Source organism: Protopterus annectens, chromosome 8.part0 (genome assembly GCF_019279795.1).
Source record: "Protopterus annectens isolate FY-2018-M chromosome 8.part0, PAN1.0, whole genome shotgun sequence".
NCBI classification, from domain to species: Eukaryota; Metazoa; Chordata; order Ceratodontiformes; family Protopteridae; genus Protopterus; species Protopterus annectens.
In genome coordinates, this window is record NC_056741.1 from 1899579133 (window position 1) to 1899605838 (window position 26706).

General features: G+C 42.7%; 1 protein-coding gene across 2 annotated transcripts in view; it reads right to left on the reverse strand.

The window, feature by feature from the left end:
- RSPRY1 (ring finger and SPRY domain containing 1) overlaps positions 1-26706 on the reverse strand; it is a 1565455-nt gene that overhangs the window by 102212 nt on the left and 1436537 nt on the right. For both annotated transcript variants that reach the window (XM_044081400.1, XM_044081401.1), the window contains exon 13: positions 24546-24698. In XM_044081400.1, the coding sequence (XP_043937335.1) occupies positions 24546-24698 (153 nt within the window). The remainder of the gene's footprint in view (positions 1-24545; positions 24699-26706) is intronic.

The window sequence follows — 26706 nt, forward strand, 5'->3', positions numbered from 1 at the left end:
TTTGGAAACTGTTTGCTTTGAAATGGTCTTGTCCTCTGCCCCTGCTGCAAAGCTGACTAGTAACTGGTCAGATTTTCTGAAGGGATAAGTCCTATCAAGGTAGAATCTGAGCTGTCTGTGCACATCCAAGGAGTGCAGGATCCTTTCCCCTTTATTTTGAGGGTTAGGGAAGAAGGTAGGCAAATGGATAGACTGGTTGAGAGCCACACTGGACACCAATTTAGGCAGGCTAGCCAACTTTAATAAATGTACAAAAATGTACAAAAATCTACTAGATGTCAATGCTAATGTGTTTTCATTTCTCCTCACTATAACTACTGCTTGCAAATGTCATGAAACTGTCTACTTTTGAAAGTCAAAATATTAACTGTAATTGCTTACTTGTATTTGTCTGCATTGCTACGTTCACCTTTGTTTCTGTTATATTGTCCTTATTGCTATGTTTTATTATGTATACTCTGGAGCTTTTCTCCCCGGGCCTCCGCTGAAAATGGACATGTATCCAGTCGGACTATCCCAGTCAACAAATGTAAAATAAATAAAATAAATAAATAAATAAAAGATGAATCTTCTGGAGGAGAGGCAGAGGGAATGGATTCCAATGCATCAGAATCCTCATAATTCATGGGCCGACTAAGGGCTACCTGCAGGCAGATAACCCAAGTGCGATGACTGGAACAGTGAAACACGAAGAACATCTATAATTCAAAGTGGAAAGGAATGATGATGATATGGGGGAGCTCAAGAAATAAGAAGAGATTGAGATGTTGGATGCAGACTCTTAAGAAGAATAACAAAAATCATACAGAGTATTATATTCATAAAATAGCAGGGAGTATTCTAAGAACTAAACCAGCATAAGAATGGAGAAAAGAGATTCTGCAGATAGGGATGACTGAGGATAGGGATACAGATAACAGGCAAGAGGGGGCTGGAATTTATTGGAGAAAACTAGCAAAGGAATCAGTGTATTGGGAGCAAATAACTAGAAAGGGAAAGGTCATAAAATGGGAGGAGGCCAATAATTTATTTGGACTGCAGGTTAGAGATTGCCTTCCCTATCAAAGATTGATATCAGAGTACAGCCAAAGAGAAAGAAATAAGGGGCTCTTAAATGAAAAACAGCAGTGGTAGAGTTTTTAATAGAATCTAGAACAGAAGCTGCCGTTAAAAAAAGGAATAATAACTACAGCACATAAAATATTGCATGATAACTAAAACAGTCATTCAGAAGAGCTTAGAAAGGATTCAAAAGAGAGACTGAATAAGCAATTCACAAAAAGACAATAGGGGACATATGTGTATCTCCCAAATATACAAAAAAGTCTAGAAGATTTTACGATATTTGCCTGGAAGCATTTACATAGGTATTTTTATATACCAAGTAGACTCCAAAGAACTTTTCCTCAGGTGGATAGCAAATGTTGGAGGTGTGACGGGCAGAAAAGAGGTGGCTGGAAACATATTTTTGGAGTGCAGTGAGTTGGTAGACTTTAGGGATTCCCTACGGACCTCTCTGTCAGAGATGCTAGGTGAACAGATTGAATTGACTGGGGAGATGATTTTTTTGAGCTATGACACAGAATCGGAATTGCCAAGACATAGAAAAGCCTTGCTGAGTTTAACTATGGTAGCTGCCAAAAAAGCAATTACTAGAAAATGGAAATCAAAAGTCTAAACCAACTTTGTTAGAAGTAGTGAATATAGTAACAGAGATAAAACAATGAATTGAGATCTTTACAAAAGGGAAAGAGCAAACTATATAGGAAAACATGGGAATTGTGGGAACAATGCATGCAGAGAAGGAACAAGGTTTAAGAGGCAGGATTTTAATGAGCCATACGATGCTTAACTGACAATGACTGGATAGATTATAAGTCATGTACAATGTTTGCAACTACAGTTGTTTCAATTGTATCTGTGATGTATAACATTTGAAACTAAAGTGGTGTCAATGTTGTTCGTTTTTCATTTATATAAATGTAAGACTGCCTACGTCATGTGTGTTAATTTAATAAAGATGTTTCTTGGGGAAAACAAATATTTTCCTTTTAAGCTTGCTGATATTATGATTCCACCATATAAGTTTGCTTCTGGGGTTTACTCTGCACTTATTCTTGTGGGGAATAGGTGCGTACATGCAGCTGTTTACATGCTTGTATAGTGCGGTGTACACTCCTCTGTATTCAGTGCAGTTTAGTGAGTTTGGCGGGAATTCAAAGCTTATCAATGTGTCACTTAGGAGCAGGCACCACAGACAAAACCTCTTCCATTTTGATACATATGATTTTCTAGTACCAGTTTTCCTTGCCTCCTTTATTACCTGTAGCATGTACGAATACTGGGTCTAACTTAAATCAAATGCATCATTCAAACTGAGACTGTGAGCCTTCAGGTTGGAGTAGAAAAGAAAGCCATTCTGTCGAGTCAGCAAATCCATCCTGTGGGATAATGACTGGTGACTGTCCTTGGACAGCTGAAAGAGAAAAACAGTGTTGTCTATGCCAAAAGGGGGTTCACCAAGAGGATCTAGGGTTTTTCTTTCTTAATTTTCAGGAGGTTCTCATACAGGAATTTCCTTTTCCTAGAGTTGGAGATGCCATCGGTTGCCCAGGTTATCTTGCAAGGGGTCCTGTTGTAAAATATTTTAAGCTGATGATTGAGCATGAAGACAAATAAATCTGTGGAATATCCCACTGGTAGATAACCTGAAGGAAGAATTCCCCTGTTCAGCATCCATTCATGGAGATCTGCCCTTAATCTTCGCATACTGTGAAGGTGTTCTGCTCTCATGGGATGTACACAGCTTGGAGAAAGAGGGTGTCATGAATCAGAATGTTCCAAATCATTTTAAGCCTACACAGGGGTGAGACTTTGTGCCTCCCATTTTCTGACACACCGTTCAACAGCTGTCTGTTTCTGAGAACTGGAAAAGTTCCTGGGGATCAAAGATGATGCAAGAATTAGAGTCAAAATCAATACTTTCATATTTTTTATACTTGTATGCTGTTTTAGTACCCTGCTGACCAAATTCCCTGCACTTCAAAATACTCATGACAGAAAGGGCCTGACTTGGAGGAGTAATGCCTGTGAAATTTTGGCGCACACAAAAGAAAAGTTCTTTAAACCCCTCTGTATTTGTAACCCTGTCTTCTAACGATTTCTGCAGACGTCAGCTTTGGCCGGCTAAGAACCTGCTGTATTCAACTGGACTTATACGAGAATTTAAGTGCCTTTATCTGCTCTTTTTTTTTCAAAAAAATACAGTATTTAAATTGATTTTAACTGTATAGAAGGAATATTAACTGAACTGGAAGTTAGTCAGTGTTTGCTGAATTTTGTTATTTGCTACTAATTACAGGTGTGGGGGTAGTCACATTCTTTGATTTCCTGTCCTTGCCTATTTAAGTGGTACAGTGTGAAATATTTTCTGCTTAAAAACCTCAGCTTTGGCCGGCTAAGAACCTGCTGTATTCAACTGGACGTATAAGAGAATTTAAGTACCTTTATCTGCTCTTTTTTTTCAAAAAAATACAGTATTTAAATTGATTTTAACTGTGTGGAAGGAAAATTAACTGAACTGGAAGTTTTCATTCTGCTCTTCAGTTAGTCCCACCCACCCTCCCTGTTTTTGTTTTGGTGTTAATCTTAGTGGCCTTGCAACTGCCCGCTCCTCTTGTAAATTTGTGTTTGGATACTCCTTCTGGGCCCATCTCATTTGCTCACTCAACTGAGTGCAGTGAGATCATATTCTGAATTCAGGCACTCCTACTGTGTACAAAGAGAGCATCTGGGGAAAAAAAAAATGTAAGCTTGTTTCCTGCCTTTCCTGTTAAGTGGTATAGACTATATGTAGTCTTCTGAGCCCCCAAGCCCTTCTGTGTTGGAGGGAAGCCTTCTAGCTTAGTTTTTTTTTTTCTTATAACTAGCCAGTTTTCTAGTTTCAGCACTCAAATCTGTTTCTTTGATCTCATCACTTGTTCAGAAAAAAAAAAAATTCATCTGCTTTTACTGTACTTGTGTTTCTACCTACATTTTTTTACTTTTGCATCATCTTAAAAGTACTCAGTTGTATTTATTACTGCTTGGTGTAACTCATTCTAAGCCTTTTGGTTTAAACACTTGGGCTTCGGACCAGTTGTTTTGCACTGAAAGGGTTTGTGGTCTGCACTGTAGTGGCAGAACAGGTAGCTTACATCCTTCTAGGTTGGGAACTGCTGATTGAGGGCTCAGTGTCTGTTATTCTAAAAGTGTATTAATTCTGGTTTAAGCACTTGGGCTTTCAGGCCAGTTATTTTACATTAAGAGGGTTCGTGGTCTGCACTCTTGTGGGAGGAGAGACTGGACTCTGCCCTTCTGAGCTGGGAATTTCTGGTTGAAGGCTTATAGTGCATGCATATCTGAACTGCTTCTTACTGAAGTTGGTGCGCCTTGTTTGCTGTGGCATAGACTGGATTCGGGCCTGCTGGATCTAGCTTTGTTTGTGTAACTTCAGCACTAATCCAGGCATTCTCTAAAGTATTCAATTGTATTTATTACTGCTTGGTAGTAACTTGATTAAAGTGTAGCTATCATTCTAAGTCTTTTGGATTAAGCACTTGGGCTTCAGACCAGTTGTTTTACATTAGGAAGGTTTGTGGCATGCACTGTGGTGGCAGGACAGGTAGCTTTCATCCTTCTAAGTTGGGAACTGCTGATTGAGAGCCCAGTGTCTGTTATTCTTAAAGTGTATTAGTTCTGGTTTAAGCACTTGGGCTTTCAGGCCAGTTATTTTACATTAAGAAGGTTTGTGGTCTGCACTCTTGTGGGAGAAGAGGCTGGACACTGCCCTTCTGAGCTGGGAATTTCTGGTTGAAGGTTTATAGTGCCTGAATATTTGAACTGTATCTTACTGAAATTGGTACACCTTGTTTGCTGTAGCATAGACTAGATCCAGGCCTGCTGAATCTAGCTTTGTTTATATGCTTGTTGTTTGTTTGCTTATTATTTCCCTGGAACGCTAATTCCACCTAATACGCGGCTTCTCAGCGCTTCTGTGGATCACTAGTGATATCTGCATTGCTTAATGTACTTATTTTCCTTGTTTCACTTGAAAGAAAGTTACTGTTTGTCGTTTTTGCATTTAAGTTACCTGTAACACTTTGCACTTAACTTACCTGGCACTTGCTCACTACAGCAATTATATAAGTCAGCACTAAAAATTAAAAGCACTACACCCTCACTCCCCACTGGCCCTGGTTTTCAATTATTAAGGAATTCCCAATATTATTATAGCATGTCCAAAGGTCAGTTGTCAATCTCCTCTCCGGTCCAGCTGGTGAATCTGGGAATATTGAGGCAGTGTTACAACTGCCTCATGTACACAGACAACCCTCTCCTCCTCCCAACAAATTCCAACACATGTGAGAGATGCAACCATATAGCCAAACTGGAGGCTAAGCTCTCTCACCTCAGTACTGGCATAACCAGTCAGGAGGAGAAGGAAACCACACTCACTACAATTCCAGTCTCACATAGACCTACCACGACAGCAAACCAAACACATAATCGCACAAAACATACTGGAGGCTCTAAATCAAGATCTGCGAAGCAGCAGAGACCTCCAAAGCAGACACCCAAGCAGCCGCTACCCCAAAACAAAACACGTGCAACACATATCTCACAAAGCCAGTGTGCCGAACAGTCACAGCCCTTAAGACTAAGCAACACACCTGATACACTTGTAATAGGTGACTCTATCATCAGGCACACTGACGTCCCGCTCACCAGGCTGAACAAGGAGAGGGTCACGGTGAGCAGCCTGTCGGGCGCTAGGATCCGCCACATAACACAAGCACTCAGGTCACTCCAAGGCAAGTACAAATATGACTCAGTCATTGTCCATGCTGGTGTGAATGACCTGAGACGTACCTCCCTGGACTACATGAAAAGAGACATAAAGGAGCTCTCTGAGCATGTAGCCCAGGCTGGTATGACCCTTACCTTGAGTAGCATCTTACCCTCACCAAGAATGATGCCACAATATGAAGACAAGATGATCAATTTCAACAATTGGCTTAAGTACTGGTGTCATTCAAAGGGGATCCAATGCCTGTCAGCTTGGGATGATATGCTCGACAAGCCACGATGCTTCGCTAGGGACGGCTTGCACCTGTCACCCCTGGGCTTTCGGATATTGGCAAAGGCTCTTGCTACCCCCATAGTGCCTTTTTTAGGCAAGGCTCAAAAGACAAACCCACCTCCATAGGTATCACAAGGGATAAGAAACTAAGAGTAATGCTACTCATCGCCAGAAGTCTAAACCTCAAGATGCATGCACTCGAAACTCTCCTTAGCATGGAGAACATCGATATCTGTGCAGTAACAGAAACCTGGTTCAGGGCTCCCGAGAGCACCCCAGCACTACCAGGTTATACCTCATACCATGCTTTTCGGCCCCCAAAACTTGGACCGAACCACAAAGGAGGGAGTATCGATATTCATCAAAGATACCCACACCTCCAGGTTGGTGGCAAAGCACGAAGCATCAGAGACTATCCATGTGCAACTAACAGTGGGTAAAACTGCCTTCTAGTTTATAGCCTGCTACAGACCACCCTCCCAAACCCAGGAACCCCACTCGGCCTTCCTGAGAACACTGGAAAATATGAAGGTCTCTCCAAACACCATTATATTGGGTGACTTCAACTACCCAAACATAGACTGGGAGCATTACTCCAGCTCCAACACCCTAGCCCAAAGGTTCCTAGAATTTATAAACTCAAATGCTATGGAACAACTTGTTACCACTCCCACAAGAGGGGAAAACATACTGGACCTGATCATCACCAACATGGGGACTCTATGCTCCAGACCAGAAGTGTATCCCTCACTGGTAAGATCAGACCATAAACTAATCTCACTGGATATTCACATCCCGACCCCACCCCCTGCCCAGAAAACCACAGTGAAAAACTTCTCTAAAGCAAATTTCACACTCCTCAAAACTGAGGTGGAATCCTTCAAAGCCCCTGGGCCTGTGGAAAATACAGCCCAGACAGCAGAATCCTTTATAAACGCATTCTATGAACACCTTCAGTAATGCATGGATCATGCAATCCCAAATAAAACCAAGACCCATTCCTCCAAAGGCAGACGTCCTGTCTGGTGGACCCCAGCCATAAACAAACTATACAATAGAAGGAGGAAGCTACTAAATGATAGAGCAAAATCCCAAAAAGGGAAGGCATCACTGATCAGTATTAGCAAAAAGCTACGGGCACACATAAAATTGTCTAAGGCCAGCTTTGAGAGAAAAATTGCACAGGACACTAAGGATAATCACAAGGCTTTCTTTAGTTATGTTAGGAACCTGGGTGGTAATTCCCAGATATGCTCAGAATTAGTCCAAAATGACGAAAAATACACCGAACCCACAGACATTGCCAACATCCTAGCTGACAGGTTCCGCGCAAACTCCCCCCCCCACCAAAAGGGCAAATATCTATCCCAGCAGACTGCTGCCCCCCTGACATTTCAGATGCTCAGGTAAGAGCCGCCCCCTCCAAAGCAAAAAACACAGCATCAATGGGACCAGACGGTGTCCCGGGCTGCGTCCTACATGAACTCCAAGAAGAGCTAAACCCAAACATAAAACTACTGTTCAATCTCAGCCTTACTACAGGATATGTGCCCAAAGAGTTGCGTACAGCAACAGTGGTCCCTCTCCATAAAGGTGGTGCCTCAACGGATCCTGGAAACTATCGCCCCATAAGCCTGACTAGCTTGGTCTGCAAAGCTATGGAAAGGATCATCATGGACCTCATAAATAAAGATATTGGGGACCTACAAACACTGGATCCTACCCAGTTCGGCTTTGTTAAGGGCAGATCCTGCCTCTTAAACCTGGTTGATTTCTTTGAAACAGTCACCAAGGCCATTGACGAGGGGAAGGTGGTCCACACAGCCTACCTGGACCTCGCAAAAGCCTTCGATACAATACCCCACTCGGGCATTATAGATAAGCTCACCAGCTTAAATATAAACCCCTATGTCACTAGATGGATTGCAAACTGGCTCAAGGACAGAACCCACATGGTTAGAATTGCTGGAGCCATGTCAGTCTCCAAACCAGTTACAAGTGGTGTCCCACAAGGCTCAGTCCTGGGACCTCTCTTGTTCGGTATATATTTCTCGGAGGTACAGGCCAACACTGAAGGACTGTGGCTGACGAAGTTCGTAGATGACTGCAAACTGGGCGCCATAATCGACTCTCCAGCCGACACAAGCATCCTCCAAAAGGGCCTCATGGAAACAGACAACTGGTGCCAGAGCCATGGCCTCAAGCTAAATGCCAAAAAGTGTATAGTCATCCCCTTTGGCAAAAACAAAGTGCCCACAAATTACCACATAGGTGGTAATCCATTAAGTACAGAAGAAGTAATTAGGGACCTGGGGACCCAAGTTGATAGCAATCTCTCATTTGACAACCACGTGGCCAAAGTGGTTAGAAAAACATTTTATATAGCCCACCTAATCATGAAGGGATTCACATCTAGATCAGGGGACGTCATTGTGCCTCTTTACTCATTCCTCATCAGGCCCATAATTGAGTACAATGCCCCTTTTGGGATGTACCTTACCAGACACCTGCAGCAACTGGAAAGACCCCAAAAGTACCTCACCAAGGGGATCAAAGGGCTCAAATAGATGCCATATGCTGCCCGGTTAAAGAAACTCCAGCTCTACTCAGTGGCATACCGCCTGTTCAGAGGCGATCTGTGCCTGACGTATAAAGCCATGTCCAACCCGGAATTAATGGACATGCTGCACCTCAGAAAATCCAAATCCCATCGAGCTACGCTCGAGAGACTTGAACCTCAGCACTGAAATAAATAGGACATGCTGGAGGGACAGATTCATAACCCAGAGGCTCCCTTCACTCTGGAATAAAATCCCAGTCCAGGTTAGGCAGAGTCCCTCATTGACTCTCTTCAAGAGGAATCTTGAGGAGTGGATGGGAGATTGTAGGTTTACCCCGGGTATCACTTCTGTGTCACTGTTAGACAGAGGCACAGTATACTAACCTCGAAAAAGGGCATAGCAAAATAAATTTAAAATGGGTGGCGAAAGCCAAACACATTCTGGCTAGGCTTATAAATGCCCTAGGGCAGATAGCCTAGTATGAACCTATGAACCTATAAGGAAGTCCTAATTTAAAACAGCATCCAAAAACTTAGCTTTTATATCTACTGAGAGGGACTGCAGTCTTGACTTTCTCAGTACTGAAACAGAAGCAGCAGCTCTGGAAGAAGTATCCGCCACATCATAGGTACACTTTATGGAATATCATGCAAGTTGACTGCATTGTTGACTAAGTTACCGTCATAAATGTCTGGCGTAGTTGGCGTAGTTTTGTTCATGTTATCACAGACTGACAGGTGAACTACAAGCATGAACATCTGATAATAGCTTAAAAGGCTAGTGTAGCTGATGTACAATTTTTTCCCATATCTAAACAGGGCACGACAGTCCCTATCATTTTGAAAACCCTGGATGAAGGAAAACGTTTAGAGGGCATGACAGCATCAGTGGAAAATAACAGCATGGTCAGAAGTTGGAATTTTGTGTATTTGTGAGAATCTGGAATTTTACAGTACTCTGCCAGGCTTTCTAGGTGCAGGTGGCTGTGACTCGAGGTTAATGAAGCAGAGAGGCATTCTCTTAACACTGGTGGGAATGGAAAGGGTTGGGGACATCCATGTGCAAGAGATCATAATAGCTCTTTCCCTCTCATAGATTTGCCTGCTCTTCCAATAGAAAAACTACATCATTTTCTGATTACCTTCCCCAAAGGAAAGGTCTACCTGAGGGGAGTCAGAGGACATGGTGTCATCAGGATCAGACTCATATCCAGGAGCGGAGGAGTGAGTTTGAGAAAATCTAAATTTTCAGATTCAAACTCTGAAGAGGAATTTTCTTTGCCTTCTGAAAATGTGTCATTTTCTTTTAAGAGGGGCTACAATGACAGGAAAAAAGAACTAATGGGGCTTTGAGAGCCATTAGAGCTTAAAATAATCCATGAGAAATCTGTTGCCATTCATGTTGTGGGATGTGGAAAGACAATTGATTTTTTTCTTCTTCTGAGGAATCCAAAGAAACTACATGTGTGAGACGCAACTCCAACTGGGGAAGTTCTTGCAAACTAAAACCTAAGTTGTTGCATCTGGGGACCTTCTGAAATCATGAATTGTGGCTTTGCCTTCAAGGCCTTAGTGGTTGTCAGACTGGATGGATTTGAAGGGTTTCCCATGTTGGCCTCCAGCATGGTTGTGACAGAGAACAGGCCCAGAGGTCAGACAGTCTGTGGGCTTTTCAACTACCTCAGCAGGTAAGTCCAACACCAACCATTCAAAGGAATCAAAAGCAGTGCCACTTTCCTTTGATTTCTTGTATTTCTTTATCATTTGTGGGAGGACATCTGAGATGGAAACTTAAGAGTTCATGGTGTCTTGCACTAAATTTGTCAACCACTTTTTCTTTAGATAAACCTTCATAAGGAAAAATATGGCGCCAAAATGTTTTTGGGATGAAAGCCTGGCAAACGGTACACACACATTATGCTTGGGTTCTAATAAAAAAAGAAAGACTGAGAATGTCTACCTTTTGATGAATTTTGCTTAACTCAGGGCCATAGACTGAGAATGTCTACCTTTGGAGGACGTTTGCTTATCTCAGGACCATTTGCTTCACTTCAATGATTTTTTTTTTTAAACAAGAAACACCTTTATTAAATTATCATGTATGACATAGGCAATCTTACATTTATATAAATGAAAATAAACCAAACCGACACAATCTTTGTTGCAAACATTATACATTACAAGCCATGCACACAACTATAGCTGCAAACATTACACATCATTTGTAATATATCCAGTCATTGTCAGTCAGCCATTACGTAGCTCATTCAAATCCCGCCTTCTTTTAAATCTTGTTCCTCCTCTCCATGTACTGATCCCACACTTCCCATTTTTTTCCTATGTAATTTGCTCCTATCCTTTTCTAAATATCCATAATTTCAGTTGTTTTACCTCTGTTACTACCTTCGTTACTTCTAGTAAAGTTGGTTTAGACTTTGAATTTTCATCTTCTAGTAACTGCTTTTTTGGCAGCCATCATAATCAAGACTCAGCAAGGCCTTACTATGTATCATAGTTCAAAAAAATAATTTCCTTACTTAAACCAATTTGCTCACCCAGCATCTTTAACAGAACAGTCTGGAGGGAATCTTTAAAGTCTGCCAACTCATTACACTCCCAGAAAATATGTTCCCGGTTACCTCTTTCTTCCCCATCATACCTCCAATATTTGCTGTCTACCTGAGGAAATATTCTTTGGAGTCTATTTGGGGTGAAAAATACCTATGTAAACACTTCCAAGCAAAGATCCTCAATCTTCCAGATTTTGTTGCATATTTTGGAGACATACATATATTCCCCCATTGTTTCTTTGTGAATTGCTTATCCAATCTCTATTCCCAATCCTTTCTATTCTCCTCTCATTGATTCCTATAGTTATCATACAATTATTTTTTATGCTCTACTAATTATTCCTTTCTTAATGGCAACTTCTGTTCTACATTCTATTAAAAACTCTACCAGTGCTGGTCTTTCATTTAGGAACACCATATTTCTTTCTCTATGCCTATACCGTGATACAAATTCTTTATAGAGAAGGAAATCTCTAACCTGCAGTCCAAATAAGTTCTTGCCATCTTCCCTTTCTATTAACTTTTCCCCTCTACTTATTTGCTCTCAATACCCTGGTTCTTGTGCCAGTTTTCTCCAATAAATTCCAGCCCCCCTCTTGCCTAAAGTTTGTATCCCTAATTGCAGTCACACCTATTGGCAGAATCTCCTTTCTCCATTCCCGTGTTGGCTTAGTTCTTAGAATACTTTCTGCTACTTTACGAATATAATATTCTGGTATGATTACTGTTATTCTCCTTAAAGATCTGCATCCAAAATCCCAGTCTCTCCCTGTCTCTTGTGCTATCCCCTGCTTCATTATCATCATCATCTCTTTCCATTTTGAATTGTTTTCTGCTTGTGTGATGTATAGCAGCCTTAAATGTATTGCTCTGAAACAGCCCTTCAAATTGGGTAATCCCAATCTGGCCTGTTCTGCTGGAAGAATAAGCTTATCCCACTTGACTCTTGCCATCCCCCCCCCAGCCCTTTATTTGATGATATTAACAAAAACACAGAATTCAAAATAAAAAGGAGGAAGGGTTCACAGCACAAAGGCAATCTCTGTGTTTTTAAACAGTTTGATAGCGTAAGGAAATGACATCCCCTTGCTTCCCAGCCTGGCAACAAGAAAGGTCTGAGGGTTTTGATGTCCCTACATCTCTTACATACCGGCATAGAAGCCTTTCTGCCTAGGGCTAAGGGATGCATGGCACATGAAGAAGGAGCAATCTGAGGTATGGCATACTGGCCGGATTTATGGTATCTATTGCAGGATACATCCTGGTTAGAATTACTGTAATAGTGATCTAATTAACATCGTCAGTTTTTCCACTGAAGCAAGTGCCATGTTCACAAAAGCAAGCAATTTTAGGTTACATTTTTATATTGCTAGGTGAAAAGAGGTTGTTGCAACATAGCACTTCAAGTCAAGTCAAAGGAAACTTTATTGTCATTCAGAAAGTACAGTTTTGTACCTACTATAAATGTAGATGTTCGATTGTAGACACTGCTGCAGTCATTACACTTGGGTTATCCTGCCGTCAGGCGGTTCCCCAGTCGGCCTGAGTTCCAAAGTCTTGGTCCGGCGTTGGTTGCTGTCGCTTCTTCCCTGACGTCAGTGTGCAAGGGGGATATTAGATGCAGCCGACGCCAATTTCTTCAGTTTTTCTTGCCCCAGATGTCAGGTGCCCCCAAATAGGTAGGCCTTGCAAATTGCTAGTAAAATATATAATAGAAAAGCAAACAACCATTTTTAATTACCAGCAAATACTCCCTTTAGGAAATAAGGGTAGAAGAGCTAGGTACGTACCAGAAAGTAAGAGGGGAAGGAAGGAGGGTAACCTGGACTGCAGCAGTGTCTACACTCGAACATCTACATTTATGGTAGGTACAAAACTGTACTATGTTCATCGTGTGACACTGCTGCAGTCATTACACTTGGGTGGAATCCCAAAGCTGAGGTAGGGAGGATGGATCTATAAGGCATTAGGAGTGGCTATAAGGCCCTGCAGCACAGCAGTGGCAAAGCCAGCTCTGGATTTGGAATATAAAGGCAAATGGTAATGTTTGGTGAAGGTATGGACAGAACTCCATGTTGCTGCTTCTAAAATATCCTTAGTAGGCAGTTGAAGTGGCCGTTGCCCTGGTGGAGTGAGATCTAATGCTGCTAGGTACAGGTTTCCCATGGTGGGTATAGCAAAAACGTATACAGTGAGCTATCCATTTTGAAATAGTCTGCTTTGAAATGGCTTTTCCCTGTGCTCCTGCAGCGTATGCTACCAATAACTGCTCAGATTTTCTGAAAGCTTTGGTTTTGTCCAAGTAGAAGCGTAACTGTCTGTGAATGTCCAAGGAATGTAGTAGTCTCTCCCCTTTGTTCTGTGGTTTTGGATAAAAAGTTGGCAAGTGAATAGCTTGGTTTAGAGCCACACTTGATTCTACCTTGGGCATAAATGTAAGGTTAGTTCTTAAGGACACCCTGTCCTGGTGGAAGATGAGGAAAGATTCCACTGCCAGTAGTGCCTGTAATTCTGAAACTCTTCTTGCTGATATTATTGCCAGCAGCAGAGCAGTCTTCCAAGAGATGTATTTTAAATCTGCTGTGTTAGCTGGCTCAAAAGGAGGTAAAGTTAATTTTTCCAAAACAAAGTTGAGGTCCCAAGTTGGTGTAGGTGCTCTACGGGGTGGTCTCATGTTTTTAGCTCCTGTGAGGTACTGTTTGAGCAAAGGATTTGAAAAAAATTGGAGGATCCGTGTTGTAATGAGCAAAAATGGCTGAGGCATGAATCTTGATAGATGAGAAGGAGAGGCCCTTGTCCAGCATCTCAGTTAAGTATTGAAGTATCTGAGGAATGTTTGGTACAAGAGGGTCAAGGCTGTGTGCTTGGTTCCAGGCACAGAATCTCATCCATTTATCCGAGTAGGCTTTCCTGGTGCTAGGCCTTCTGGCCTCCAGAATGACATCCATAACAGCTTTGGAGAGAGGCAATGCTTGCTTGGTTAGGGAATTTTCCATGCAGCTAGATTTAAGGTCTTTAGCTGGCTGTGAAGTATCTGATTGTTGTGTTGTGTCAACAGCTGTGGGATTTGAGGCAAAATCCAGGGCGGTTCTTGTGTTAAGTTCTTTACGATTGGGTACCAGTGCTGGCATGGCCAGTCTGGTGCAATCAGGATCATCTTTGGCTCTTCCTGCCTGGCTTTTATGAGTACCTTTGGAAGGAGAGGTAAAGGACGGAAAGTAGTTTTTTCCAGCTGAATGAGAGGGCATCCACTTTCCATGCTTGTGGATGGTAGCTCTTTGTGCAGAATGTCTGTAGTTGGCAGTTCATTGGGGATGCAAACAGATCTATGTCTGGTTTCCCCCATTTTTGTGCTATCATTCTGAATATTTGTGGACTCAATTGCCATTCGTGAGGATCCATGATGCTTCTGCTTAGGTCGTCTGCCAGTGTGTTTTTCTCTCCTGGCAGGAATTGTGCCTGCAGATGAACTTGGTAGTTTAAAGCTGTGTTCCACAAGTTCATGGCTTGTATGCAGAGGGGGTAGGAGTGTGTGCCCCCTTGCTTGTTTATGTACCACATAACTGTGGTGTTGTCTGTCTTTAGTAGTAGTTGTCCTGGATGTAGCAGGTCCTTGAAAGATATAATTGCATTTTGTACAGCTAGCATCTCTTTTTGATTGATGTGGAGATGTCTTTGTTCTGCGGGCCACTCGCCCTGAATACATTTTCCTGCCATGTGTGCTCCCCAGGCGTAATCCGATGTATCTGTTGTCAGTGTCTGCCTGGCTGTGGGTTGAGTAAAAGGCTGTCCCTTGTTGAGGTGACAAGCTTGAGCCCACCACTGAAACTCCTGTTGTAGGCAAGGAATTAGTGGTATAACCGTTTCCAAATTTTGACAGTGTTGAGACCATACACTCTTTAGGTACCATTGTAGTTTCCTCATATGCAGGCTGGCATATGGAATTAGTAGTATGCAAGATGCCACGTAGCCCAAGGCCTGCAGAATTTTTCTTGCAGGGAGTTGGGTCTTTGTTGCCATTAAATGAAAATACTGAGTCAGTTGTCCTTGCTTGTCTGGCGTGAGATAAGCCATCTGGGCCGTTGTGTTTAAGCTGGCACCCAGGAATATTATCTGTTGTGAGGGCACTAGTTTTGATTTCTTTTCGTTTACTGTGTACCCCAGGCAACTTAACTTTTTTACGTACGCCAGATGCTTTAGAAGAATGCCCTTGCTCTCTGCTTGGATTAGGCAGTTGTCCAGGTATGGGTAAATTTGAATTCCTTTTTGCCTGCAAAATGCAATTACTGGTGCCAGGCACTTTGTGAAGACCCTGGGCGCAGTAGATAAGCCAAAGGGCAGTGCAGAGAATTGATAGTGCATTGAACCTGCTAGAAATCTGAGGTATCTTCTGCAGTTTTGTCTGATAGGGACATGCAGATATGCCTCTTTCAGGTCCAAAGTCACGAGCCAAGCTTTCTTGCCCAGCATGGGAAGAAGCTGCTGTAGTGTCAACATTTTGAATTTCGGAATATCCAGGTAAGTGTTCAGAGAAGAGAGGTCCAGAATGGGTCTCCAGGCTTTGTCCTTTCTGGGAACTAGAAAGAGTCTTGAGTAAAATCCTTGTCCTTGCTCTTGTGGTGGCACCTTTTGAATAGCTCTCATGTCCATGAGTGCTGTAATTTGTTTTTGAGCCTCTGCTCATTGATCTGGTGGCAGATTTGGCATTCCTTTTAACCTTGGAAGAGTGTGGAAGTGGAACCTGTAACCTTGAGATATAATGTTAAGAACCCATTTGTCTTTGGTGATGCAATGCCAATTGTGATAGAAAAGAGCCAGTTTTCCTCTCAAGGGGGCTGCCAAGAGAGAGCTGTTTGGCAGCTGTAGTGGGAAGTCATTGAGACTGTTTTTTATAAGGTTGAGGTCTGTCTTCCCCTTCTTTCTGGCCTGGTGTACCCCATTGTCGAGGTCTGTAAGGGCCTTGTGTCTGACCTCTACCTCTTGGATGTCTATATCTGCCCCTTTGAGGTCTGTCTGTGACTGGAAAGGACCAATTTTTTGTTGGCCAATTTCTGCTAAAACGAGGAGGTTGAACCTGTAAGAAATCTTTGACCGTTTGCATAGATTTTGCCTTATCTTCCATCTTTTTTAATGCCCCCTCTGTCTTAACTCCAAACAACACATCCCGTTGCAAAGGTGCTTCCAGTAATTTAGCCTTAACATGATCTGGTAAAGTACAGTTTTGTACCTACCATAAATGTAGATGTTCAAAGATCCACATTGCTGCAGTCATAACCTGTGGGTAGTCTGCTGTCCTCGGTCGGCCCGAATACCAAAGTGTTAGGCTGGCGTCGGTCATGGTCGCTCAGATCTGACGTCAGTACGCCGTGGTACTAAAGCGCATGACCGACGCCATATCCTCAGTCTTTCTTGCCCCAGATATCAGAAGGCCTTAAAAAGAAAGGCCATAGCCAAAAAATAGAAAAATACCCAATCACCAAAATAGCAACAAAAGATACACCACACACCACACAGCCACCCCAAACTACAGAGGGGAAGGAGGGAGGGTAAATTGGACTGCAGCAATGTGGATCTTCGAACATCTACATTTATGGTAGGTACAAAACTGTACTATGTTCTTCATCTCACATTGCTGCAGTCATAACCTGTGGGTAGAATCCCAAAGCAAAGGTAATGGGAGGTTGGTATAATCAGATAGCATTAGGAGCTGCTAACATGCCCTGTAATACTGCAGTGGCAAACCCAGCCCTAGATTTGGAATAAAGAGGAAGATGGTAATGCTTAGAAAAAGTGTGCACTGAACTCCAGGTAGCTGCCTCCAAAATATCCTTAGTAGCCACTCCCCTTAAAAAAGCAGTAGAAGTGGCAGTAGCCCTAGTAGAATGAGGTCTGATTCCAGCCGGAACCTTCCTACCATGATGAGAATAACAGAAGGCAATGCAATGCCCAATCCACTTAGAAATAGTTTGTTTTGTAACAGGCTTTCCTTGAGATCCCAAGGCAAAAGAAATGAATAACTGTTGGGACTGCCTGAACCCTTTAGTTCTGCTCAAATAATAACGTAACTGCCTGTGAATGTCCAAAGAATGCAAAATTTTCTCCCCCTTATTTTGGGGATCAGCATAAAAAGTAGGCAGATGAATAGATTGGTTTAAGGCCACATTAGAAACAACTTTAGGCATAAAAGTAGGATTAGTACGTAGTGAGACCCTATCCTTATGGAATATCAGGAAAGGTTCAACTGCCATCAGAGCCTGTAATTCAGATACCCTTCTAGCAGACGTAATGGCCAACAAAAAAGCAGTCTTCCAAGACAAAAACTTAAACTCTGAAGTAGCTGCAGGTTCAAAAGGAGATAAAGTGAGCTTTTCCAACACAAAATTGAGATCCCAGGAAGGAGTAGGAGCTCTACGTGGGGGTCTTATGTTCTTTGCCACTCTAAGAAATTGCTTGAACAAAGGGTGAGAGAATAATGGCGGGTCACAGTCATAGTGAGCAGAAATGGCTGCAGCATGAACTTTTACAGAGGAGAAAGACAAAACCTTGTCTAATAATTCTGTAAGATACTGAAGTGAAACATCAAAGCTTTTTGTTTCGCTCCAAAGAAAAAATCTCTTCCATTTATCAGCATAAACTTTCCTTGTACTAGGCCGTCTGGCCTCCAAAATGACATTCAAAACTTGATGAGGAAGCTGCGACCCCCCAGGGTCTAAAACAGAATACGCCAGGCTGTCAGATGTAGGGACTGAACCCTGACATTGCGGAAATGATTGCTTGCCTGGGACAAAAGGTTTGGAATTAATGGCAAAGGCCAAGGAGGCTCCCATACAAAAGTCCTCAGCAGAGGGTACCAGTGCTGACGTGGCCAATCTGGAGCTATCAGAATCATGCAAGGCTTGTCCTGCCTGACCTTCAGGAGCACCTTGGGAAGGAGAGGCAGAGGAGGAAAGGCATAAACGTGAAGGTTGTTCCAACTGAATGATAGAGCATCTACTTTCCAAGCTTTTGGGTGAAACAGCTTTGTGCAAAACTTTGGCAGCTGGTAATTCAGTGGAGAAGCGAACAGATCTATGTCTGGAGTCCCCCATGCCACCGTCAACTGTTGAAAAACATGAGGATCCAATTTCCACTCGTGGGGATCCACCATCTGTCTGCTCAAAACATCTGCTAAGGAGTTCTGTGCTCCTGGCAGAAACCTTGCCTGAAGGGTGAGGTGCAAACTGAGAGCAGTCTCCCATAAAATCATAGCTTGTCTGCAAAGAGGGTATGAATGAGTACCCCCCTGCTTGTTGATGTACCACATGACTGTTGTGTTGTCTGTCTGAATCAACACTTGTCCTGGGCAAAGTAAATCCTTGAAAGCCATCAGTGCAAATTGGACTGCTAACATCTCCTTCATGTTGATATGCAAATGTTGAAGTCTGGCAGGCCACATGTCTTGAACCCATTTTCCTTTGAAGTGTGCTCCCCAAGCCACGTCTGAGGCATCTGTCATTAAGATCTGACTCGCCTCTGGTCGGGTCACAGAGTCCCTTGTTTAGGTGACATTCCTGAGCCCACCACAAAAATTCCCTTTGGATGCAAGGTATCATCTGAATGGCAGTGTCCAAATCGTGGCAGTGTTGAGTCCATACGCTTTTGAGATACCATTGTAGCTTCCTCATATGCAGTTTGGCATTGGGAAGCACTAGAATACAAGATGCCATGAACCCCAAGGCTTGAAGGACTGTCCTTGCAGTCAGCCTGGACCGTAGAGCCAATTGCTGGAAGTAAAGGGAAAGATTTCTTTGTTTGTCCGGGGTCAAAAATGCCATCTGAGAGGCTGTATTCAGTCTCACACCCAGAAAGCACATGTCCTGAGAGGGTACTAGACTGGACTTTGTTTCGTTCACAGAATACCCTAGGCACCTTAACACTGCCATAACATACTGTAGATGGTGAAGTAGCTTGACTTTGTCTTGAGCCAGAATCAGGCAATCGTCCAAATAAGGATAAATTTGTATTCCCCTTAACCTTAAGAAGGCTATTACCGGAGCCAGGACCTTTGTGAACACCCTGGGCGCAGTAGATAAGCCAAAGGGCAATGCAGAGAACTGATAATGTAAAGTCCCAGCCCGAAAGCCCAGGAACCTACTGCAACTGGGCCTGATAGGAATGTGAAGATAAGCCTCTTTGAGATCCAGAGTTACCATACAGTGATCCTTGCCTAAAAGAGGCAGAAGTTGTTGCAAAGTTAACATCTTGAATTTTGGGATGTCCAGGTATGTGTTGAGAATAGACAAATCCAGAATTGGCCTCCAAGTGTTTCCCTTCTTTGGTACAAGAAACAGGCGAGAATAAAATCCTAGGCCTACGTCTGACGGAGGGACCTCCTGAATAGCCCCCATTTTTAGAAGTAAAGAAATCTGTTTGTGAGCCTCCACCTTTTGCTGAGAAGGAACGTCTGGCATGCCTTTGAAAGGAGGCAAGGTGTGAAAGTAAAACTTGTAGCCTCGACCTATAATGTCCAACACCCATTTGTCCTGAGTGACTAAAAGCCAATTTTGCCTGAAGAGTGCCAACTTTCCTCCCAGAGGAGCTGCCAGACAGGAGGGATCTGGCAGCTGGAGATACAGGTCATTGGGTCTGTTTACGAAAAGGCTGGCCCCTGCCCTCACCAGAAGACTGTGCAGGGGGAACTCCACGTCCTCGGCCTAAAAGAACCTTGAGCCTGAGCTCTGCCCCTACCACGTCTAGATCTGCCCCTAGACTGTAAATCAGAAGGATAAGCCCATCCCTTAGTAGGCCAATGTCTGCTAAACTTAGGGGGCTGCACCTGTAAAAAATCTTTAACTGTTTGCATAGATTTAGCTTTGTCTTCCATTTTCTTCAAAACTGACTCCACAGGTGAACCAAACAGAACTTCCGACTGAAGGGGAGCATCCAAAATTCGAGCTTTAACATGCTCAGACAAGTTCTGATCCTTAAGCCAAGCGTGTCTACGAAGAACTGATCCAGTGGCAGCCACCCTGGAAGAGGCCTGAAGAGCATCGAAACCACACTGCAAAGAATGCTTACCCACCTGATCAGAGGCATGAACTAAATCCTGCAATTCCTTACACTCAATGCCCTCTGCCAGAGCATCCACCTTAGATTTCAACTGACTTAGGAGAAAATTCTGGTACTTCAGCATATGAAACTGACAATTCAAAGCCCTCATTGCTAGAGTGGAAGAGGTATACACTTTTTTACCCCACCTATCCAAAGCTCTAGAATCTTTATCCATAGGAACTGGATTCTTTACAACAGAAGCCCTGACACCCTTAGGACCCTGGCTAATAGTTTCCGGTCAGCTCGGGCTCTTATACAAATATTTATGAGCCTCAGGCACTCTGTAATACCTGTCTGGCTTGACCGGGGCTGGAGGCAAAGAATCAGGATTAAGGGAAGCTTCAGAGAAAACATCCTGAACAACATCCAAAACAGGGGGTATAGCCAAGGGCCTGTGCTGAGGTAAAAACAAAAATTCCCTAAGCCTCTTTCTAGAATCTGAGAAATCCTGACCTTCCCACTTAAAATGCTGTCTCATGGAATGCAGGGTTTCAGAAAAAGAAAAATCCTCTGGTGGGGAAGCAGAAGGACTAGAATCCTCTGCATCTGAATCAGAATAAGGAGGAAAATCCTGAATGTCTTCAGCCGAAGACTCCGAATAATCTGAGAAATGCTCCAATCCTTCCACCTCTGGCTCCACCCTAGGCCTCTTATCTGGAGGAGGCAAAGAACCCCTGATTAAGGTAATTAAATCTTCTGCCATTTTCAGCATATGCTTCTTAGGTACAGAACCTGCAGAACTAGGGCTGACGCCAGGGGAAGATAAACCAGGCCTGACCTTGGAAGGAACCTTAGAGACAGAAGTAGAAGGCCTAACCACCTTATGCAAAGAAGGGACTAGAGAGACCTGAGTGGCCCCCTCAGCCTGCCCCGACTCCTGAGAGGCCACATCCTGCAAAACTAAAGGCTCCCCCTGAGACTCAACTGAAACCTCGGCCGGATCCACAGATTCCACCGTAGTTTCTAAAGAACCGGCGTCTGTAACGGACGACTCATCCTGCTTGGACTTTAACGATTTGTCCTTACGCTTCTTAGCGGTAGCGGGCGTCGGAGGATCCGACGGCATATTGTAATTACACCGCTTACCGAAGACAAGCCTAGCACAATCTAACCTACGTTTAATGGTGCGCTTATTAAATCTAGCACAAAAGCGACACCCGACTACGTCGTGCTCAGGCCCCAAGCAAGGAATACAAAGAGAGTGGTAATCCCTATGAGGTATCTGTTTCCCACAAGAAATACAATTATTCACTTTTTCTGACATCCGGATTTAACTGAGGCAAGAAAAGACAAAAATATTCCCCAACGGGGTACTTAGCCCAACTTGGTCTTCAGTCTGAAACTCAAAATACGAAAATTTCAGGACGCCAAACGGCACTTGCAAAACGCTGCTTCTGCTTCAGACCATGCGGCAATAAAGACTGAGGATATGGCGTCGGTCATGCGCTTTAGTACCACGGCGTACTGACGTCAGATCTGAGCGACCATGACCGACGCCAGCCTAACACTTTGGTATTCGGGCCGACCGAGGACAGCGGACTACCCACAGGTTATGACTGCAGCAATGTGAGATGAAGAACATCGTATGTTCTTTTAACCAAGCATGCCTTCTAATGACAGAGCCTGTAACTGCTGCTCTACAGGAGGCCTCTAAGGAATCAAAACCACATTGCAAAGTATGTTTTCCCACTTGTTCAGCTGCATGCAATAAATCCTGCATTTCTTTCAAATTAGGAGGATCTGAATCTGGAAGCATCTTTTGTTTAAAATGAGACATTAAAAATTGCTGATATTTTAGCATGTGAAACTGGCAATTTAAAGCTCTCGTGGCTAAAGTTGCAGATGTATAAACTTTCTTGCCCCATCTGTCTAATGCTCTAGAATCTCTGTCAGAGGGGACTGGGTTTTTAGCTGATGAGGCCTTAATCCCTTTGGGTCCCTGAGAAATAGTTTCAGGGTCAGCAACAGGGCTTTTGTATAGAAATTTGTGAGAGTCAGGGACTCTGTAATATCTATCTGGCTTAACTGGGGCTGGTGGTAAGGAGTCAGGGTTTAAGCTGGATTCAGTGTATACATCATCCACAATATCTAACACTGGCAGAATAGCAAGGAGTCTGTGTTGAGGCAGTAAAAGGAAGTCTCTGAGCCTTTTCTTGGATTCTGAGTAATCCTGGCCTTCCCAGTGGAAATGCTCCCTCATGGTATGTAAGGTCTCCCCAAAGGAGTAGTCCTCGGGCGGAGAGGCTGATGGAATCCTCAGCATCAGAATCCTCATAAGGGGGTAAGGAATACCCTAGGTCTGAGGATGAGTCAGAGGAAATGGACACCTGGTCTGAAGATTCATAGTCTGCCTCTTGTCTGGGCCTTTTACCTGGAGGGGGTTGGGACCCTCTGATCAGGGTGATTAGGTCTTCGGACATTTTTAGCATTTGTTTCTTAGGCATGAAAGCCTGCCCTGGAGATTGCTGTGTCTGTTTCTTTGCTTTTATTGGAGGCTTAGACTTAACAGAGGGTTTAATTGTTAACTGGGTAGGTCTGAAAACACCCTCTGAAGCTGTGGAATATTCAGCTACTTTGGGTCCCTCTGTAGGATTAAGCTCGGTAATTTGAATTGCAGGGGCGTCCGAAGGCCCAGCCAGCTCCACATGGGAGTCGGAGGCGGTCTGTGGTTCTATTGAAGCAGTCGTCAAGGGCTGCGTAGGCTCCTCGCTGAAAACAGGAGAACCGGCGACCGGCCTAGAAGAGGCCTCATCATCAGTCTTGGGCCTCGGATGCCTGTCCTTGTCCTTATGAATTCCGGTCGTCGGAAGTTCCGACGGCATAGTGTAATTAAATTTTCTGCCAAAATACTGTCGGGCAAAATCAAACCGACGTTTAATAGTGTGCTTGTTAAACCTAGCACAAAACCGACAACCAGTGACGTCGTGGTCAGGGCATAGGCATGGGATACAGTAGGAGTGGAAATCCTTATGAGGTATTTGCTTCCCACAAGAAATACAATTATTCACTTTTACTGACATCGGTCTGAGGCAAGAAAAAGTTTCCCTAACGGGGTACTTAGCTTTTTAGAAGACTTCGGTTCTGGATTCGGTATGAAAATCTCAGGAGTCGGCCGACCGGCACTTGCGAACTGCTTCTGCTTCGGGCACCGCGCGGCAAGAAAGACTGAAGAAAATGGCATCAGCTGCATCTTATATCCCCCTGTCGCACTGACGTCAGGGAAGAAGCGATAGCAACCGACGCCGGACCAAGACTCTGGAACTCAGGCCGACTGGGGAACCGCCTGACGGCAGGATAACCTAAGTGTAATGACTGCAGCAGTGTCACACGATGAACATCTACACAGCAGTGTAGCTGAACGAAATTACAATGCTTCATTCTCAATGCAGGAAACAACTGCACATATAGATAGAGAAAAATTAATAAAATATCACAGTAGAAATTTAACAAGTAGCAATTTGTAAGTAAAGTAGGACAGCAGTGACCCACACCCATCCTAGAACAGGAGACCAGGAAGACAAGGAACAATATGAAGATAATATTGTCAAAGTAAAATTGAAACAATAGCAGCATATCTATGATTAGACTGAATTACTGCACAGTTCGCATACTGCACTTTACAGTCCTTCAGTGTGTAGGTGAGCCACCTTAGTATTGCACTTAAGTTATTGCACATCCATAAAATAAGCCCCTTGATAGGCTAGTTATGTAACAGACGTTATGGTTCGTTTTTCCAAAGAGTTCAACAGCACTTCATCACCTATTTAGGAAAACTGTTTTCAAGACATTAAAACACACAGTGATAAAACAAACAATGAAGAAGCAAAATAAAATGTTTACTTTTGGAATGAACATTTTAGATAATATAGCTAACTTCATAATGTACTTGAAAAAATATCACTGCACACTATATACTAAGGTAAATACACAGCTTTCAAATGAAGTAAAAACATGTTTTATTTATTTTTATCATTTCAGAAAATGGTTTCTCCACACCTGAACAAAACAGAACTTTATTATGAGTGCACTTCAAGCACCTCAAATGCAGTCATATTTTTCATGCAGTAACTGCTAACCATCTATACAATTTAGTAAATGTATGTCATCTCCCCAAATACATGCACACAGGTAAATGAGTGTGCACGTGCTCACACACACGCACGTAAAAACTAAACCATTCTTACAGTTATTAAAATACACATACCTAGGCAAAATTATTTTTTCTTCTGGTGAAAGGGAAGCAAAATCATTAAAGGTGCTAAACTTCATAGAAGGTGGATGCTTGAAAGGTTTTGCTCCAAAATTGAACTCACACTGCTGATAAGACATGAAACTTGCTGCAGCAAAAAATCCAGACCTGTACATCATAAAAACAGCAAAAATGCATATTGAACAATTATAATGACACTGCGTCAATACATACAGTTCACAGCATTTTTATGTTATGTATGCCCTTTCTCACTGGACTGCCACTGAGTGTATAACCAGACATTTATCTTGTACTGGGATGTCCTAATCCTTTACATATGGAACAATGTGATAAAGAAATGCTCCAGATACACCTTGCATTTCAAGGCTGCATAGGATACAACTAATGAATTCACCAAAAAGAATGACAATTTCAAAGTAGTGTTTTCCTTCTCAGATGAAACCTCTGCTGTGTTCATTAAGACTGGCAGTATACTGCAGCATACGTCTCAATCTGTTAGCTGGGTTCCATTCTCACAGTCTGTACCTGTTGTAGCATGTGGGGTGTACATATATGTCTGTACATTTTATTCTTCTCACACACACACACACACACACACACACACACACACACACACACACACACACACACACACACACACACGTGTGTGTATATATATATATATATATATATGTATGCACATATATATAAATCTGTCTCCACTCTATAGCATCTCACCCAAGAAGCATTGACTTCTACTGAAACCTGGATGTCCCAGAACCATCTCGCTCTCAACCCCAATAAAAAACAACTCTTAATATTTACCCCCACAAAATCCAGCTTTGTTGACAAGTCACTACTCACCATTCACTCCCAAAATAACACCATTATTGAAGTCGTCCCCAGCACCAAATTACTAGGAGTCATCACTGATGAGAAATTAACATTCAACCTTCACATTTACAGTAACATCAAAATGCCCATCAGAAACTAGGTGCCCTGTATAGGCACAACTATTTTCTCAGTCTCATCGCAAAAAAGGCTCTAGCCTCATCATTCCTGCTTCCATCACTTCTATACAGCGCTCAAATCCTCACAAATCGACAGTCCTCTTTGCGAACAAAACTAGACTCTTGCTATAACAAAGTCACCAAATTTGCTACAAATGATAAATATTCTACCCATCACTGTTCCTCTCTGCATCAACTAAATTGGATAGAATCCCAAAACTCTCTCACATTCTTACAATTAAACACAGCTCACAAGTTCATCTACCACCAAGAAACCTGCCCTTCCCTCTCCTCCATGCCATACGAACCGGCTCCTTAGGTCCAAAAACAAAATGTTACTATCTATAGAGAAACCCAAGCTCTCAACCGGCTGAATGTATTCCTACTATGTCTCTAAGATATGGAATAATCTCCACCATCACTCAGAGCAATCAGAAACCGGACCTCCTTTAAAAAAATCCCACAAACTACATCTCTCCTCTAAATGGTGATGCTCCTGTTCCCAAACACGCAACTCCAACTTCTGACTTCTCCTCTCAGTGCTATCCTATATCAATTTCCATCATTCTGCCTACTTAATCCTTCCCTGTCACTTTCACCAGTCCTATCCATCCTCTGCACTTATATCTCCTCCTATATTCACTCTCTATTTAATCTCCTCACAGCTATGCACCTGCAGATATATTACTTTCATGTGTACTTGAATACACCCTATGCACCAATGTAAATATCATTAAAAAACATCTTCTCTGAAATATATGTCAGTCACTACTTCTGTCAATGATTGTATTTTTCTTTTTTTCATTCCTCGCTGCTTCTATTACTAGTTTCATGCAAGGTAACTGTACTGTATGATTTTGTTTTCTGTCTACATGATTATATTCTCTTTGTATGTGACTTTCTGGAGCTTTTCTCCCCGGGCCTCCACTGAAAATGGGCTCATTTCAGGCCCAGTGGACTTTCCCATTTAACAAACACAATAAATAAACATATATGTATGCATGCGTGTGTGTGTGTGTGTGTATATATATATATATATATATATATACACACACACACACACAAACACATACATACATAAAAACACACACATTTTACACAAACATATATATATACATATATACATATATATATATATATATATATATTTATAGACACACACACAC